This window comes from Pelodiscus sinensis, chromosome 3, assembly GCF_052426305.1.
Source record: "Pelodiscus sinensis isolate ZL-2025 chromosome 3, ASM5242630v1, whole genome shotgun sequence".
In the NCBI taxonomy this organism is placed as follows: Eukaryota; Metazoa; Chordata; order Testudines; family Trionychidae; genus Pelodiscus; species Pelodiscus sinensis.
In genome coordinates, this window is record NC_143054.1 from 83,539,391 (window position 1) to 83,556,188 (window position 16,798).

Consider the following 16,798-nt stretch of genomic DNA (forward strand, 5'->3'; position numbering starts at 1 on the left):
TAGAATTAAAGACTGTGAATGGCTAGCTAACTACAAAAGCAGTTTCTCCTCTCTTGGTGTTCACACCTTTACATTAGCTGCTAGAAGAGGGCCTCACCCTCCCTGACTGAATTAACCTCGTTATCTCTAGCCTGCATATTTATACCTGCCTCTGGAAATTTCCACTACATGCATCTGACAAAGTGGGTCTTTGCCCACGAAAGCTTATGCTCCAATCAATCTGTTAGTCTATAAGGTGCCAAAGGACTCCTCGTCGCTTTTAAAGATTCAGACTAACACAGTTACCGCCTGATGATAATTTTAAAATAGCTTCTTTCAAAACTGGGAGCATCTACACAGCACTTATTTCAAAATAGAGCACTCTTCCTCCAACTACCCTTATTCCTCATACAATTAAGGTTACAGGAGTTGGAGTAAGAAGTGCTACAGCTTGACAGTATTTTAACACTATTTTGAAATAACTACCTGCTGTGTAGATGCAGACTAACTTATTTTGGAATAGCACAAGTTACTTCAAAACAGTGTTGCAGAGCAGACATACGCTGTTTAATAAAGACAAATGCAAAGTGATCCACTTAGGAAGGAACAATCAGTTTCATACATACAGAATGGGAAGCAACTGTCTGGGAAGGAGTACAGCAGAAAGGGATCTAGAGGTTATAGTGGACCACAAGTTGAATATGAGTCAGCAGTGTGATGCCGTTGCAAAGAAAGTACAGGCAGTCCCCGGGTTACGTACAAGACAGGCACTGTAGGTTTGTTCTTAAGTTGAATCTGTATGTAAGTCGGAACTGGCGTCCAGATTCAGCCACTGGACACAATACTCCAATTGAGGCCTAACCAGCGCAGAGTAGAGCGGAAGAAGGACTTCTCGTATCTTGCTCACAACACACCTGTTAATGCATCCCAGAATCATGTTTACAGGCAGTCCCCGAGTTACGCGGATCCGACTTATGTCGGATCCGCAGTTACGAACGGGGTCCGTCTCCCTGGTCTCCAGACCAGGGGGACGGGGAGCAAAGCGGCGGAACACGCGGGCAGCGGACAGCCCAGATGCGTCTGGGCTGTCCGCTGCCCGCGTGCTCTGCCGCTTTGCTTCCTCTCCCTGGTCTGCTGAAGACCAGGGAGACGGCCCCGTTCGTAACTGCGGATCCGACATAAGTCGGATCCGCGTAACTCGGGGACTGCCTGTAAACATGATTCTGGGATGCTCACAACACACCTGTTAATGCAAGATAAGAGAAGTCCTTCTTCCGCTCTACTCTGAGCTGGTTAGGCCTCAATTGGAGTATTGTGTCCAGTTCTTGGCACCACATTTCAAGAAAGATGTGGAGAAATTGGAGCAGGTCCAGAGAAGAGCAACGAGAATGATTAAAGGTCTAGAGAACATGATCTATGAGGGAAGGCTGAAAGAATTAGGTTTGTTTAGTTTAGAAAAGAGAAGATTCAGGGGGGACATGATAGCAGTTTTCAGATACCTAAAAGGATGTCATAAGGAGGAGGGAGAAAACTTGTTTATATTGGCCTCTGGGGATAGAACAAGAAGCAATGGGCTTAAACTGCAGCAAGGGAGGTTTAGGTTGGACATTAGGAAAAGTTCCTAACTGTCAGGGTAGTCAAACACTGCAATAAATTGCCCAGGGAGGTTGTGGAATCTCCATCTCTGGAGATATTTAAGAGTAGGTTAGATAAATGTCTATCAGGGATGGTCTAGACAGTATGTGGTCCTGCCATGGGGGCTGGGGACTGGACTCCATGACCTCTCGAGGTCCCTTCCAGTCCTAGTATTCTACGATTCTATGTTTTTAACAGTTTAGTGATTCAACTGTTCAAAGTTACATTGTACTGAAACTTGATATTTTCAGTCCGATATACTTTTAGATGAAGTTTTTTTATTTAAAAAAAAAAAAAAAAAAAAAAAAAAAACCCTTGAACAGTAGCTTAAGATATTGGAAATTTTCTGGAAGAGTCAGAGTAATCTATTTTTAGGAAGAGCTGACTAAATATATGTATAACAGGAGTTTTGAAATCCCATTTAATATATGTTCTTTAGAGAATCATAAATGACACCTTCATATATTGTAGTTTATTTAATCATTTCATGTGCACTTTTATATCATCTTGTCTAAAATGCAACTTTTATTACATTGTACAATCCATTAAGTGGCATGTTACCTGGTAAAAGAATGACGGTTGAACAATTGTGATGTCTATTATTTCCCTCAAATTATCTTACTGAACTACCCTCCAGCTAATAAAGGCCAATTCTAATATTCAGTTCACTCTGCTTTTCACCCAGTAATTTTTACTTCTCCTTCATTTCTGTAATGCTTTTTCAAAGGCAGAGGAAGTTATATTTCTCTGTTCATAAAGCTCTTACCTTGGAATGTGTGTGTTTTAATTTTTACAAGCAATTAAGAACCAACAATGATTAACAGTGGAATCTGCCCTAGTACAATGGATATACATACAGAACTTACCTCCCACTTAACCACTCAGAATGGGTGGTAGGCCTTCTACAGACTCTGTAATGGGGACAATTTAAACCCATACTTATAACTGTATACTTGAAGAGTATTTGGTGTTCAGAGTATTTGAGACAAAATAGAGAAGTTCTTTACAGATTGATGTCAAGGAGGAAACAACGCCATGAACTCACTGTTAAATATTTAGACAACCAACACTTGTTCACACTTTATTTATTCATATACTGGATTGTTAACTACTATTATATATAATGTAGACTTAGTCAAGTTTGGAGACTTACATCTCTGCATCTGCTTGCTATATTCAGACATATTGTCTGGCCTTATTGATCTAAGAAATTTGATGTATTCATCACTGTGGTACTTGGTCATTTCTTCAGCTGTAGCTTTATGAGGTCGCTGTAAACACAAAGTAAAATTAGTTTTACTCTAAAAAAATAAAGTTGCAACAAATCTCAGCTTTAATAAATCTGATTAAATCACATACAAAAATACTGCAACCAATATGATCTACCAGAAAGGAGTAATAAACAGACACTGGAAAAATGCTGTATTATAAGCACATTTGGTCAGACAGCAAGAATGGCTACAACTGCAGTGCTTTTTTTTGTAACAGTACGCCCCGGGAAGACCTCTTTTCCCCGCATAACTAAAATGAATTGCATTCCACTCGGGTGTACCGGCACCTCTTTCCTTGGGGCAGCTGGGCTCCTGATGGAAGCCTGCTAAGGACACGGTGCTCTTAAAGGGGCCGCGATGGCAGCGTTCGGGGGAGGGGTGGCTTGCTCAACAACTCCTCCACACCCCACCCGACCCCCGCAGCTTTTTTTTGGCTCAAGAACTTCCCCCACCGGAGTATTGGCATCTTTTTCCTTACAAAAAAGCACTGTATAACTTCCTTAATAAAATTAACATAAAAAATATTTCTAGAGCAGTCTGCAATATGTTTTACCCATTGTTGCACTGGCATAATTAATTATGATAAAAATATATTACACTGAAGCAAAAACCACACACAAACTATCCAACCTTCCTCATGGGCCTAGCCCTGCTTTTCCGCCACATATGGGTGGCAACCTATGGCTCCTTGGTAAGTTGAAAAGTTCTTATTCATTTTAAGTTATCAAAGACTGGGGGAAAAAAGAACAAAGATATCAATATTTTCCAAGTAGAAGAAGAAAATATCAGCTACCAGAAACAATTCCTCACATGTAATGAAAGAAAAAAAAAGGTTAACAACTGTTGCATCTTTTTAAAGTAGTTTAAACATTTTCACTGTTGTTTATACTCACATAAATTTCCATTTTTCTGTACAAGCCATAATTTAGCAACAAGTTGTGAGTCATACGGATCCTATGAGGTTTCATGGGATGGCCCTGCCCATAATAATAGTTTCCAATATCACCTATAAATGATAAAACAATTATATTTAATTGGTATTATAGTACTTTTTACAGCATTCCCCTCCCCTATACTTATTTGTTAATTATTTCTTCTAGTTGCAGACCAGCACACAGAGATGGACTTAAAAAGGTTAATTTTTAAAATGTTTCCAACCAGATTTGAAAAGGGTCATGATAGGGTGTGAGATCGGGATCTTCAATTATCTTGCAGAAGAGCTGGACAGCCACATTATGTTACTGGGTCCACCTGAAAAGATGGATATGGAGCATTCATCCAAGCACAGTTCCATAAAAGGGTCTGCCTCCTTCCAGAAGCAGCTACAGGTGCTGTCAAAGAAACTGCTAGTGAAGAGACCACCACCAATACTACAAAGGCTGTCAGAGAACCAATCACCGGAAGTAGTCAAAGGGAACCAGGTGGATACAAATCAGATGCCTTTTCGGGGAAAAAATATTTTTTTATTCTGATAAAATCATGTTAAATTTTTATTTTAAAAATAAACCTGCTCAACATTAAATCTGAATTTAAATACAATATATTGCAGTGTATAATCTCTGAAAACATCTATTAAAACATTGAGTTAAAGTCTATTTTACTATATAAAGCAGGAATCAGAGGAAGCTAGAATTTAAACTTGATAAAGATACTTTGTTTTGTAGAATAACAAAATGTGTATGTTGTGTGTGTTTAAATGAATTCCAGTTACCATTCTAATGCATCTTGACAAAGAATGTTATTATTTTGTAAACAAGCAATATATCATTTGGCATTTTCTAACATAATAAAGTGTACACCAAGAATCTGAAAATATTAAAGCAATATAATTGCTTATATAAATGTAAGTTTCTGAAGTATACCCTCCTAGGTAGCAAAAAAAATATACCAAATGTACTGTAAAGGCCTATTTAGTGGTAAATGAATATGTTTTCCAATTAACATATTTTAGGTAACAACTGAATACTAACAGAAAAGTTGTTTAAAATCAGCTACTTAAATCTAGGTTTTCAATTTGGTCATCTAAATTAGTTCACCCCACAGATGTATTTTAAGTGAACAAGAACTTTCTATATGGGCCTGACGAAGAGGACACTATAGCTTTGTCTACACTTGCAGTGGTGTGCAGAATACACATACAGGCAGTCCCCGGGTTACGTACAAGATAGGGACTGTAGGTTTGTTCTTAGGTTGAATTTGTATGTAAGTCGGAACTGGTACATATTGTAGAGGAAACTCTAGCCAAACATTTCTCCAGAGCTCAGTTTTATTCTCCCACACCTCACTTCCCTCAGTCCTTTATTCTCAAACTGAGGTGTCTGCTGAGAAAAGCCGCTCCGCGTCTCCCTGGTCTGCTGGGGGGGCGGCGCTAGCTTCGCATCTCCCTGGTCTGCTGGGGGGGAAGCAGCTAGTGCGGGGTTGCCTCACCCCGTTTGTATGTAGGGATCCGCTGTAAGTCGGATCCATGTAACCCGGGGACTGCCTGTATTTACACACAGCAGTGAAAGGTTCCAATAGCTTGGAGACAACGGAAAGATTCAGGCAGGTAGGTCACATTATATTCAGTGTCCAAGTCTACCAATAACAATGTAATATTTTAGTAAGAAATTAGTAACTATAATTATTCCACTGGTAAGAAATCCAACCACCAGTGCAGTCATATCCCGGCCTGAAGCTTTACTGGATTATAAAATATTGTAGACAGTAAGATGTTGCGGGAGTTGGCTAATACACCTTACCAAATATTATCCATAGTTGATAATTAGTAGATGTACCCAGAGTTGCTCTGGTCTGTAACTGAAGCATTTTTAAAAATAAATGAAAAATATACCTGTGATATTTCAATGATTGTATTTTTCAAAAAACAAAGGCTGGAGTGAGACTTCCGGGGTGAGGAGGGGCAGGGGTAGGTAGCTTATGGGCTATGAGGGCACAAGGTTAGGAGGTGCAGAAGTCAAGGCAGATGGGAGGAGCAGGATTTAGGGCAGGGGACTGGGAGCTTACTGAGGCTGCCCCTGGTGAAGCTGCTCCAGCAGTGACTCCTACCAGGGGGCCTGGGCAGCACTCCTTTACCACTGCCCCCTCCCCTCCAGTTTCCCTCACCCTGCGGCCTGAAGGCTGGGGGAAGAGGGGGGAAAGACACCAGGCTCCACCGGCTGCTGCTCCCCTCCAGAAACCATCCCTTACAGCTTGCAAACTATCTGGTCTGGGGAGGGGCCAGGGGCTTCAACCCTCCAGCCTGCAAGATGCTGGGCAGGTGAAGCTCCAATGATCTCCTTCCCCCCTGCCCCAGTCCTCCAAAGGCTTCCACCCTGTGGCCTGCAAGCTGTCCTCTACATCTGTAACACCTCTCAGTGCTGCAGATACCCCCCAGTAGCCACTCTCAGTATTGTGTCCCTCCCTTCTCTCTGTCTCCACACTTTCCATGTTTATAGGAAATAGTCCCATTCCCAGGACTTCCTGTTTTCCAAGTACAACCAAATCCTGATCTTGGTTTAAGTTAAGGTAAGAGGAAGCTGCCAAATGTGGTAGTCCTAGCTCTTATGATTTAGATGCACAGATGAACTCACAAGCAAAACAAACATAGATAGATAGATAAGAGGCAGGCACCTTCTAGAGCAATTTATCTTGTTGAAAGCACAGGCAGAAAACCCAAGCTGGGACAAGGCATAAAGGGCTCAAAGGGAAAAATCTACCAGTTTGTCACAAGAAGGTTTCATCCATCAAAAAAGTGCAGTTAGTTGTCAGTCACAAATAACTGCACTAACACTGAGACACTGTCTTGCACAGGAGTTCTTCTAGGCATAAACTATGACAAACCAAATAAAAATTCATAAATTAATTTTGTGCTCCTGTGTTGTCATCATACTATGGTATGAAAATGGAATACCAATAGAGACCCAGCTATCTTGGAACTTTTTTCTTTTCTCAGTTTATTTCTCAGCATTAATTGAAATTAAAATATTTCATACTTGCAATGTCTCTGTAAGTATACTGCCGCATTCTGACCTCTGATGTATTATTTTAAATTGCATATTATACTTCTGCACTACAATGTTCTCTTTGGAGTACATACAATCTTGCATTTCACAGAACAGGTATGCACAGGTTTTGGTAGCTTTTTTTAGATTAACCCTTTCCTTGGCTGTGCTAAATACCTATAGGTCTCCACTGAGTTCAATGCAATCTATTACTGTTAAGTATAAAAAAACCCCAAAGTAACCAAGTGCCTATAGAAGCACTTTAGTAAGCTATATATTTGGTTACGCATTCGTACGTCAGTAGCATAAAGTATCTCAAGTCAGTTTAGTAAGAAGTACAATTAAGAAGTCTGTCTCACTAGCTGGATCAGAGCCAAAAAGAATATACCACATTTATTTTGTACATTAAACTACATATAAAATAAATTATTCATGCACATAAGGCAATACACGTCTGCTCAACTGAAATAAAAATTTGGCCACTATGTAGTAGCTATAATGTAATTAAAAAAGCATTACACTTGAAGCAACTGTGAAACTATTTCTACTCTGTCCCCTCTTCCCCAGTGATAATTTACTCCCACACCTACAATTTCCTGTGAAAATTCTATGGTTTCTAGTAAAGTCATCACAAGTGTATCTACAAAGCAGTGGATAAATTCATTTGTCTTAGAACATCTTAAACATAGACCTGACTATGCTGACAAGCTAGAAGACAAAGTTGAACTAAGATACACAACTTCAGCTATAGGAGTTGACGTGTCTTAGTGCAAATTTCCGTGGCATCCCCACTGCGGGAGGTTGACAGAAGAAACTCTCTAAGTCAACTTCCCTTACTCGTTGTAACCAGTTGAGTACCAGAGCTGATAGGAGCTCGATTAGCAGTTGATTTAGTGGGATTCCAACGGGTTTAAACTTGCCTACTTGGGCAAAACCAAAACATGCTCCAGCCTAAACCTTTATAATATTGGCATAGAATGGACCTTTTAAACATCTGTGCATCTAAATCATAAGAGTAGAACTAAGAGCTATTAAGCAAAGCAAGATACAGTAAAACTCCATTGGTCCGGCATCCAATGCTCCAACACTCCTGATGGTCCAGCACCATCAGGAACCCGAAAGTGCTCTTGCTGCTGGACAATTGGAGCTGCTCTGCGTCCAGCTTCCCTGATTCAGCCGCTGCTTAAACTGACCAGCAGCTGAATTGGGAAAGCCGGAGGCTGAGCAGCTGGGGTGCTGCCGAGTTGGTGCCATAGTGCTGCCCCTCGAGGCTGCGGGACCAACCCGGCAGCACCCCCGCTGCTCTGCCCCAGGCGTCCCTGATTCAGCCACTGCTGAAACTGACCAGCAGCAGCTGAATCGGGGACGCCTGGGGCAGAGCCGGACTATGGGAAGAAGGGGCTATGAGGGGTCGGGGGTGGCATCCCCTCCCCCACTCCCTTCATAGCCCCCCCTTCCAATAGTCCAGCATATCTGATAATCCGGCACCCCCTGGGTCCTAAAGATGCTGGATTATCGGAAGTTTACTGTACATAAAAGAAAAATCAAAAAATTCTTATAGGATGCTCGCTTACAACATATTAATTACTTGGAAGAAAATATAAATTTGACTCAAGAACTGGGGGAGTTGTAAATAGTAAAGAGAACAGGTCACTGATACAGAGTAATCCAGATTTCTTGGTAAACTCAGAAACAAATCAATAATGCATGTTTTAATGTGGCTAAATGAAAAGTTAAATATAGCATACATTGTGGGCAAAATTCACTTCTTCAGATGAGATGACTGTGATGGACCCGGCGGGGTCCACACTGGCCCTAGGGGGAGGGTTAGCCCCCCGGACATGGAAAAGGGCAACACGGCCGGAAGTGGCGGGGCTGATCCTGGCCGACCAGAGCGAGAGCGCGGGGGAGCCCGGACAAGCCCGCGGCGGGGGAGGCGGGGCCTGACCCGACCCGGCCTGCGGGGAAGCGCCCCAGCAGAGGAGGGCGACCAGCGCTAGGGGGCGGAGCCCTGGGCGCGCACTGGGGAGAGCCTGGAGAAGCCAGGGGGGGCGCACGGAGCCAACCCCCCTGACGTCACTCCCTGGGCGCCCTGAAAAATGGCCAGAGGACGCTGGCAGGGGGCAGGCGGAGAGGTGGCCACACTGGCTTCCAGGGGCACCAAGCCTCCCGCCCCGCCAGGCGAAGAAGAGGGACGGCTCCAGTGGACTCCGGATCGTGGTCGGACGGACCCGGTGGCTCCAGCAGGGTGAGTGACACAGCGGGCGTCCCGCTGGGAAGGCCTGAAGGCGGGGAGTGGAAGGAGCCCAGGGCAGGGCCCTTCTGGCACCCGTGGGCAGGCGAGTTTAGGGCCACTGCCCCATCTTCCGTGGAGGGTGGTTCGTTGACACCATACTCCACTTAGGGCCCTGGGCTGGGACCCGGAGGAGAGGGAGGGCCCGGGTCCCCCCCGCCTCTCCCCCACACACAGCCCCCTCCCGCACGAAGCATCCCAAGTGACCTAAACTTCCCCCCGTGACAAGGGCAGTGTGAGGACAGTGGTCACATCCCAGCCCTACGGACGCACAACCGCCCTTTGAAGGGGCGGGAAAGGGGCCAGGACCCCGAGGCCCGTGGTCAGGCCAAGCCTCTAGCCCCACTAGGGGTGACGCGGTGGCGGGTCCGCTGAACCCCCCTTTGCCGACTAGGGCAGAGGGGCGGTCGCACCCATCACTTCCACCGTAGGCAGACCCTGCATAGGGATTCACCGGACAAACCCAAGGCGGTGGGTTCGCGGAGCCCCCTCTATTTCCCAGGGGGGAGAAGGGGAGCGGTGCTCGCACCCGTAATCCCGCCACAATGATCTTGAATGATTCCTTATTCCTGAGTGAGTACAAGACGAAGGCCACCATTCTGGGAAGCAATGACTCTGAAAAGGATTTGTGGTTAATCGGCTGAATGTGCATTTCCAGTGCAACTCTGTGGCCAAAAGGGCTAACACAAGTAGGATTAGAGAGGGGGCTGGCAGGCCCTCCAGGGCTAAAGCGGCCCAAGGAGGGCGAGGAGCTGCTCCAGCTCCTACCAGTTAACCAGAACAGGTAAGCCTCACCCATTAAGGGATTACCGGTTAACCATTTACATTCCTAGTCTCTGAGTTGCCGCCTGACCCCGCTCCACTGCCTCTATCAGAGTCAGTAGGGGAGGGAGGGAGGAGAGGCTGCCGCGAAGCCGACTCTGTCTATGGCCAGCCTGGGCTGCCTTAAACAGGGGCTGTTGGACCTAGCGTGGGACTGCTGAGGCTCTGCCTGTAGCTCCTGTACATATCATGCTATTGGGGACCGTAGGCAGCTCTTGAACATTTCAAAGGGAGAGCAGCAGCAGTCAGACTGTTTTCCTGGTGTCCTCTACCTCTCCTGCCCCCAGCAGCTTTTGAGCCGACTCCTCACAGCACAGTCTCATGCTTCCCACCCTTGCTGCCTGTGAGAGGCAGCAAGGGAGGGGAAGTGACTAGTCAAGTTCCCACTCGACTACCCAATAAGCATTTGCTTATCGGGTAGTCAACTAGTCGCTTACATCCCTAGCAAGAGCTGGTCAGGTTCTTACTACATTTAAAATGCAGAGCTGGAGCAGGGGTAGCAAGCACCCCCCCACTGACCAATCAAATAGTCGATGAAAATTCCATCGATAGTTAGATAAGCTCATTAACCAAAATTCAACATCCCTAGCTAGCAACAGAATTTACTCTAAAAATGACATCACGGGTTCACGTTTATCTCAGCATGTCTGTATCACGCGTGTTCATTTAGTCTACAATTTCAAGGTCAAGCTAGACTTCTTCTTAGCACAACACACTACCACCAGCGATAAAAAATTCTGCAACATGGGCTTGGCTATGTCCACATGGGCAACTGAACGACAAAAATTTTGTCCTTTAAAGGTGCTTAAATGACATTTCCCGCACACACCCGGGCCCCGAAAGAGAAAAGTTTTGCAGATGAAAAGCATCAGCATGAATAGTGCTTTGTCGGCAGGAGTGCTCTCCTGCTGACAAAGCTAATGCCACCCGTTGGGGGTGGAAGTGTTTTGCTAGCAAGAGCCGACAAACAGTGGCTCTACTGCACATATTTTAGTGACATGGCCTCAGCATGTCACTAAAAGCTGCGTAGCATAGATCAAGGGCTTTCAAATTCTGGGTCACGGTGCAGACCAGGACTTCCTGCAGCTCCCACTGGCTGCGAATGGTGTACCATGGCCACTGGGAGCTGCAAGCGGACAAGCCTGCGGACGTTCAGGTATACTAAGTGTCCCATGACCAGTTAGTGGCTTGACCTTACAAGCCATGATCCCGAGTTTGAAAACCCCTGCTGTAGATAAAGCCTTAGTTAACAACTCTGTTACAAGCATAAGTTGGAGTAAAACCAAGCTAGTTCTTTCAACACTGTCTGAGTTAAAAATACTAAAACTATGAATAAGATAGGCAAATGTTAATTTCAATACATACAGTAAGCAGATTTGCAAAGTGAAATGCTGATTTGAAATATTAACTTATCTGCCAATAACAGTACTAAAACTACAGAGCAGTGAAGATACTAGATTACTGCTCAAAACACAATACACTGAATTGCAGTGCCTTTCATTCTATAATTTTAGTGTACATTTCTTGACTTCTACATGTTTCCAGAGATGCAAAGTGAAAATTAGAAGTAAAACTTAAATGAAGGAGCCATGTATCTATACAAGTCTTGGACAACAATCTGTAAATAAATGTTTAATAAACTCCAGTTTGATCTCAGATATAAGTTTGTATCCACCCACAGATGTACTTGCACCATGAATTATAAAAATATTTTCATACTACAATAAAAGCTGTTATCCAGCATGTTGGGAGTGCAGGTTAATCAAATAGCCTGGTTAACTGAGAGTTATGCTTTACTAATGCAATACCAATTTCCAAATAATTAGAATATAATAAAATTAATAAAGTATAAAACTGAAAATAGTAATACTGCACTGCAGAGTGGTTGGTTTCTTGAAGAACTTAAGTGTATACAGGTAAACTTTTCTGACACTACACATCACTGTGGACAGCGCATAGTATAAACCCAGATCACTAAAAACATTCTTAATATTAAAATTATATCAAACTAGGGATGTAAAAAGTGGTTTAAAGGGTAACTGTGTAACTGCTAAAAATCATAATGGTTACACACGCACTATGGGCTCTGCAGTTTGCAGCTTAGCTTTATATTGCTGAGCCCACAGCAAAACCTTCCAGGGTGGGTCCCATGGGTCTGGAGCATCCCCCTGCTCAAGGCAGGCAGGGAACTGCTCCAGCCCCTATCAGGTGAAGGCTTACTGGTTAACCGATTACCCTTTTACATCCCTATACCAAACATGGAGGGCTAGGTCTACAATGCAGGCTTCTTGCACTAGAACTGTTTTGCGCAAGAGGTCTTGTGCAAGAGCACATCCACACTGCCATGTGCTTTTGCGCAAGAGCTGTGCTTTTGCGCAAGAGCGTCCATGGCAGTGTGGATGCTCTCTTGCGCAAGAAAGCTCCGATGGCCGTTTTAGCCATAGGGGTTTCTTGCACAAGAAACCCCTGTTGCCCGTCCACACTGCCTTCTTGCACAAGAGGACTTATTCCTCGTTGGGAGAGGAATAACTCTTGTACAACAAGCCCTCTGTTCTGAAGCTGTACTGTAAATTTATTTGCACAAGAATGCGTGTGCAGTGTAGACACTCTGCAAGTTTCTGCATAAGAACAGCTGTTCTTGCAGGAGATGCTTGCAGTGTAGACATAGCCATTGAGTCTTTCTTTAATGATCCATAAGGGCCACATCATCATCACATCATTCAGAAGTGATGATCTTGCAGTGCCTCAGGATCACCACTACAGACATCAATTATCATTGTAGATGATGTAAGAGACTGGAATGAATCTGTAATGATCCTATGACATACCATTTTAAAAAGCAGCTTTCTAGGGTATCAGTTTGCTTATTTCTGCTTCTTTTGTATAAAAATAAGAGTGCAGAATGTGCAACCATATGTGCTAGGGCTTGGCCAGTGGTTTTCAAACTTTCTCAGTCATGACCCAGTTGAAGAAAATTGTTGATGCCTACAACCCAACATAATTTGAATAGAGTTTGGGCTCCACGGTGGGGCTGAGGATGAGGGGTTCAGGACAGGACTCTGGCTTTGGGGAGAGAGGGTTCAGCCTGGGGCAGGAGGGATTACCTTCAGGGGCTCCCAGTCAGTGGTGCAGCAGGAGTATTAAGACAGGCTTCCTGACTCTCTTGGCACTGCAGACCAGGCTGCACCCCAGCCTGCCAATAGGAGTATGGAGCTAGCACTCAGGGCAGGGGCAGTGCCCTGTGCACTCCTTCCCCACACCACCTAGGACAGGGGGTTAGCAATGTACAGCATGTGTGCCGTAAATGGTGCACAAGCTGATTTTGAGTGGCAAATGAAGAGCTCAGCTTCGCTCCTCTCCCATGCAGCAGGGAGCCAGTGCTGCCGCTGGAGCCCTCCCCCATTCCCTGGCAGCAGGTTAGGTTGAACTGTGCCCAGTGGCGGTGGGAGGAGGCAGTGCTGGGAGTAAGCTGGCCTGGGACTGCAACAGTGGCACCTCTGGGGCCAGCAAGGGACTGTGTGGCTGCAGCAGCGGTTCCTCCAGCGCCCTGGGTCAGCCCAGGAACACATGACATGGCTGCAGCAGTGGCCCCTCCGCTGCTTGGGGCAGGCCCGGGACCGCTGGTGATCAGGCCGCCATGCAGGACAGCTGGGAAGTCACCACACAGTTTTGGCCCCAGATTCAGCCCTGGTAAAGGACTACAGCTGGGTTAAGGCCTTGTGGTTGCTGCTTCTGGGGCAGGAGCTGGGGCGGCAGTGTGGCATGGGAGAGCCAGGGAGCTGCTGTGGTGGAGGATCAGGATGTCATTCTTCTGCTATCATCACTAGAGGAGTGGCACTGGAGACAGAGGCTTGTGTGCTGCTTAAAGTGTCAAACTACAAGCCCAAGATCAGAGAACTCAACAAGGGAAAGCAAGGCCAAGGATAACACTAAATGGCAAGATCTGCATTTTTATTTATTGACAACGACTGTGCTAGGCTGCATACTAGTCCTAGTCACTAGATTGAAGATTTGCATTAGCAGATATCAGAAATGCTGGTTAATTGAGGTTTCAGGTTACCTAAGTGCCAGATAATAGGGCAACTATACTACTTTTAGATCACACTGGCTGCGTCTACACTGGTACGATCTTGTGCAAAAGCAGCCGCTCTTGCGCAAAAACTTGTTGCCTGTCTACACTGGCCACGTGTTGTTGCGCAAGTAAACTGATGTACTAATGTATGAAATCAGGGCTTTTTGCATCAGAACTCTGACGCTCCTGCTCAGGAATAAGCCCTTTTGCGCAACTGTTCTTGCGCAAGAGGCCAATGGAGACAGGCAACATGAATTTCTTGCACAAGAAAACCCTATGGTTAAAATGGCCATCAGAGATTTCTTGCGCAAGAGAGCGTCTACGCTGGCAAGGATGCTCTTGCGCAAAAGCACATCTCTTGTGCAGAAGCACATGCCAGTGTAGACGCTCTCTTGCGCAACTACTTTAAAGCAAGAACTCTTGTGCTAAAGAGTTTTTGCGCAAGATCACGCCAGTGTAGATGTAGCCTTAAGGTTGTAAGCATTTTTCCCTTTACATTCAGTAGTAAGAACATTTACAAACCTGTGTGGGTACAGCACAGCATAGAAATTAGAAGAAATGCTGAGTGAACTGTAAGTGGATTAGGAACTTTCCTCACAAGTATCAGAATTAGTTCTTAAAATTTCTCTGATGAATACTGCTAATTTCTAAATTTTAACCTATTACACTTAAGAAATCTAAAATAAACATTGACTTTGACATCTTATACAATACTGGTTTCAGGTTTAAAAAAGTCTTTTGAAACATTCTAACTCAGGTGAATACTATAAATATTGATGATCATATTAGATAATGGGAAAGATGCTCTTAGATCCAGAGAATAGCTATATAATTAGAAGTCTGAACAATAATAGAGGAAAATACTGAGTTTCCAACTGACCAAAGAACAGCCACTTTCATGGATGTCTGAGATAGTAGGACTGATTTAATTATCAGCTCATCACCCTGCCAACACAGAAGCATAGACCCAAGCAATGGCGCTTATTATTATTTTGCTACTACTAAATGCCAGTGTTGAACTCTAGTGAAATGGTACCCATATTTATCAAATGTACTTTGCTCTAATACACTGCCCAACCACGTAACTACATTTTTAGTGACAGACTGGCAAATATAACTTAAAATAGCAATGTAATCTTCCCTTCAGCAAGACTGTCTACTGTTCTTCCAGAGAAAAGTCAGACACCAGTTTCAGTAAAATTTTCCTTAACAGGGCCTCCTTTTGCCCTTATGCTGAACAAAGAACCAGAGTGAAGGACAAAGAGAAGGGGGCGGCAACCACATCACTCTGCCTAACTTGCCAGCATGTTAGAAAACCCTCACCAGGCCCCAACAAAACTGCCGTTTTTTCTGACTACACAAGGTGAGGTAATATCTTTTACTGGATCAACTTCTATTGAGGAGAGAAAGCTTTCCAGGCTCCCAGAGCTCTTCAGGTCTGGAATTTCTGACCATAGTAGCAGCACTTCTGGCATCATCATGGGCCGATGATACTGCTCTCCTTATCCCAAACTGTGACAAGGCAATGAAATAGGTACTGCAAAGCAGCCTCATCCCCTCTTTCTTCACTGCAGTCAATATCAAAATTCCCGATCTATGCCACCCATTCTCAATAGGCAGTTCCGAGGCATCCTTTTTTATGTAGAAATTTAGCTCCAAACGAGTGAGCTGAGCAATACCTTTAGCCTAGCAAGCGAAGGGAAGGAAAGGGGACAGACGGGTTTCCACTTCAGGGCGTGCTGCCAACACCTGAAACTCAGCGCAACCCAAATCCCAAGCACCGCTTAGCTATGGATGACTGGTTAAGCCACAGGACCTAGTGCGCTGCTGTGATGAGCCGAGGGGCATCCGGAGCCAAGAGGTGAGCGCGCACAGCAACCCGAGCGTCTGCCCGGCCGGGGGAGGCTGCCAGGACCTAGGGGCAGCCGCGGAGATTCAGGACCCGCCAGTCGCCCGCTTCTCCTCAAGCGACAGGCAGGCCCCCAGCGGGAGCGCTCCCCCGCCCCGGCAGCTACGCACGAGCCCGGGCGCAGCCCCTGGCGAACCCCTCAGCCCAGCGGCCTCAGGCGCGTCGCTCGGAACCGGGGCTGCGATCGGCCGCCGCCGCCCCGACACTGGAGCGAAGCGCCGCGCCGAGGTGCGGGGAGCGGGGGGAGAGGGGCACGACGGAGAAAGCCCCGTGGGGGGGGGGGGCGGGAGGGAATCGCAGGGAACCAGGGCCCCGCCGCTCACCGTCATAGTAATAACAGACTTTCTTCTTGCCGCCGCCCTGACTGTACGCCATGGGGCCGCCGGGAGGCTGAGGCCGAGCCGGGCGGGAGGGAGGGAGGAGGGAGCCGAGCGAGCGTGAACTCGCGACGCCGGGGGCAGGAGCAACGCACCGACCCGACCATCAACAGCGGGGAACGGGGACGCGCTCACTTTGCAGCCGACCCGGGGGGGGGGGGAAAGGGCCGGGTAGCGCCGCGACTCCCGCCACCAGCTCGGCTGGGCCCGCCCGACACCTCCTCCCACCACCCCGGCGCTGAATGGGGAGCCGCGCGGACCGACCGTCGGCCGGCCCGAGCGGGAGGCAGCGGCGGGAGGTGCCTCCCTGACAAATGAAACAGGGATGGGGCCTCTCCCCCTGTCGCAGTGTTACACAGTGGTACAGCCCGCCAGACTGCCTGCGCGAGGTAGCGGGCGACGCGCGCGTTCTCTCCCCCTCCCCACAATGGGGACGGTGTCTGCTCATGCGCAAAGCTCA

At 46.2% G+C, this 16,798-nt stretch overlaps 1 protein-coding gene across 1 annotated transcript in view; it reads right to left on the reverse strand.

Annotated features, from left to right (window-relative positions):
* The window catches only part of HDAC2 (histone deacetylase 2), a 38,009-nt gene extending 21,540 nt beyond the window's left edge, over nt 1–16,469 (reverse strand). The window contains exons 1-3 of the mRNA XM_075924001.2: nt 16,285–16,469; nt 3,779–3,891; nt 2,768–2,885 (exon numbers count right to left, since the gene is read on the reverse strand). Coding sequence (XP_075780116.1) covers nt 2,768–2,885; nt 3,779–3,891; nt 16,285–16,336 — 283 coding nt within the window. The 5' untranslated portion in view covers nt 16,337–16,469. The remainder of the gene's footprint in view (nt 1–2,767; nt 2,886–3,778; nt 3,892–16,284) is intronic.
* Nucleotides 16,470–16,798: the final 329 nt, after the last annotated feature.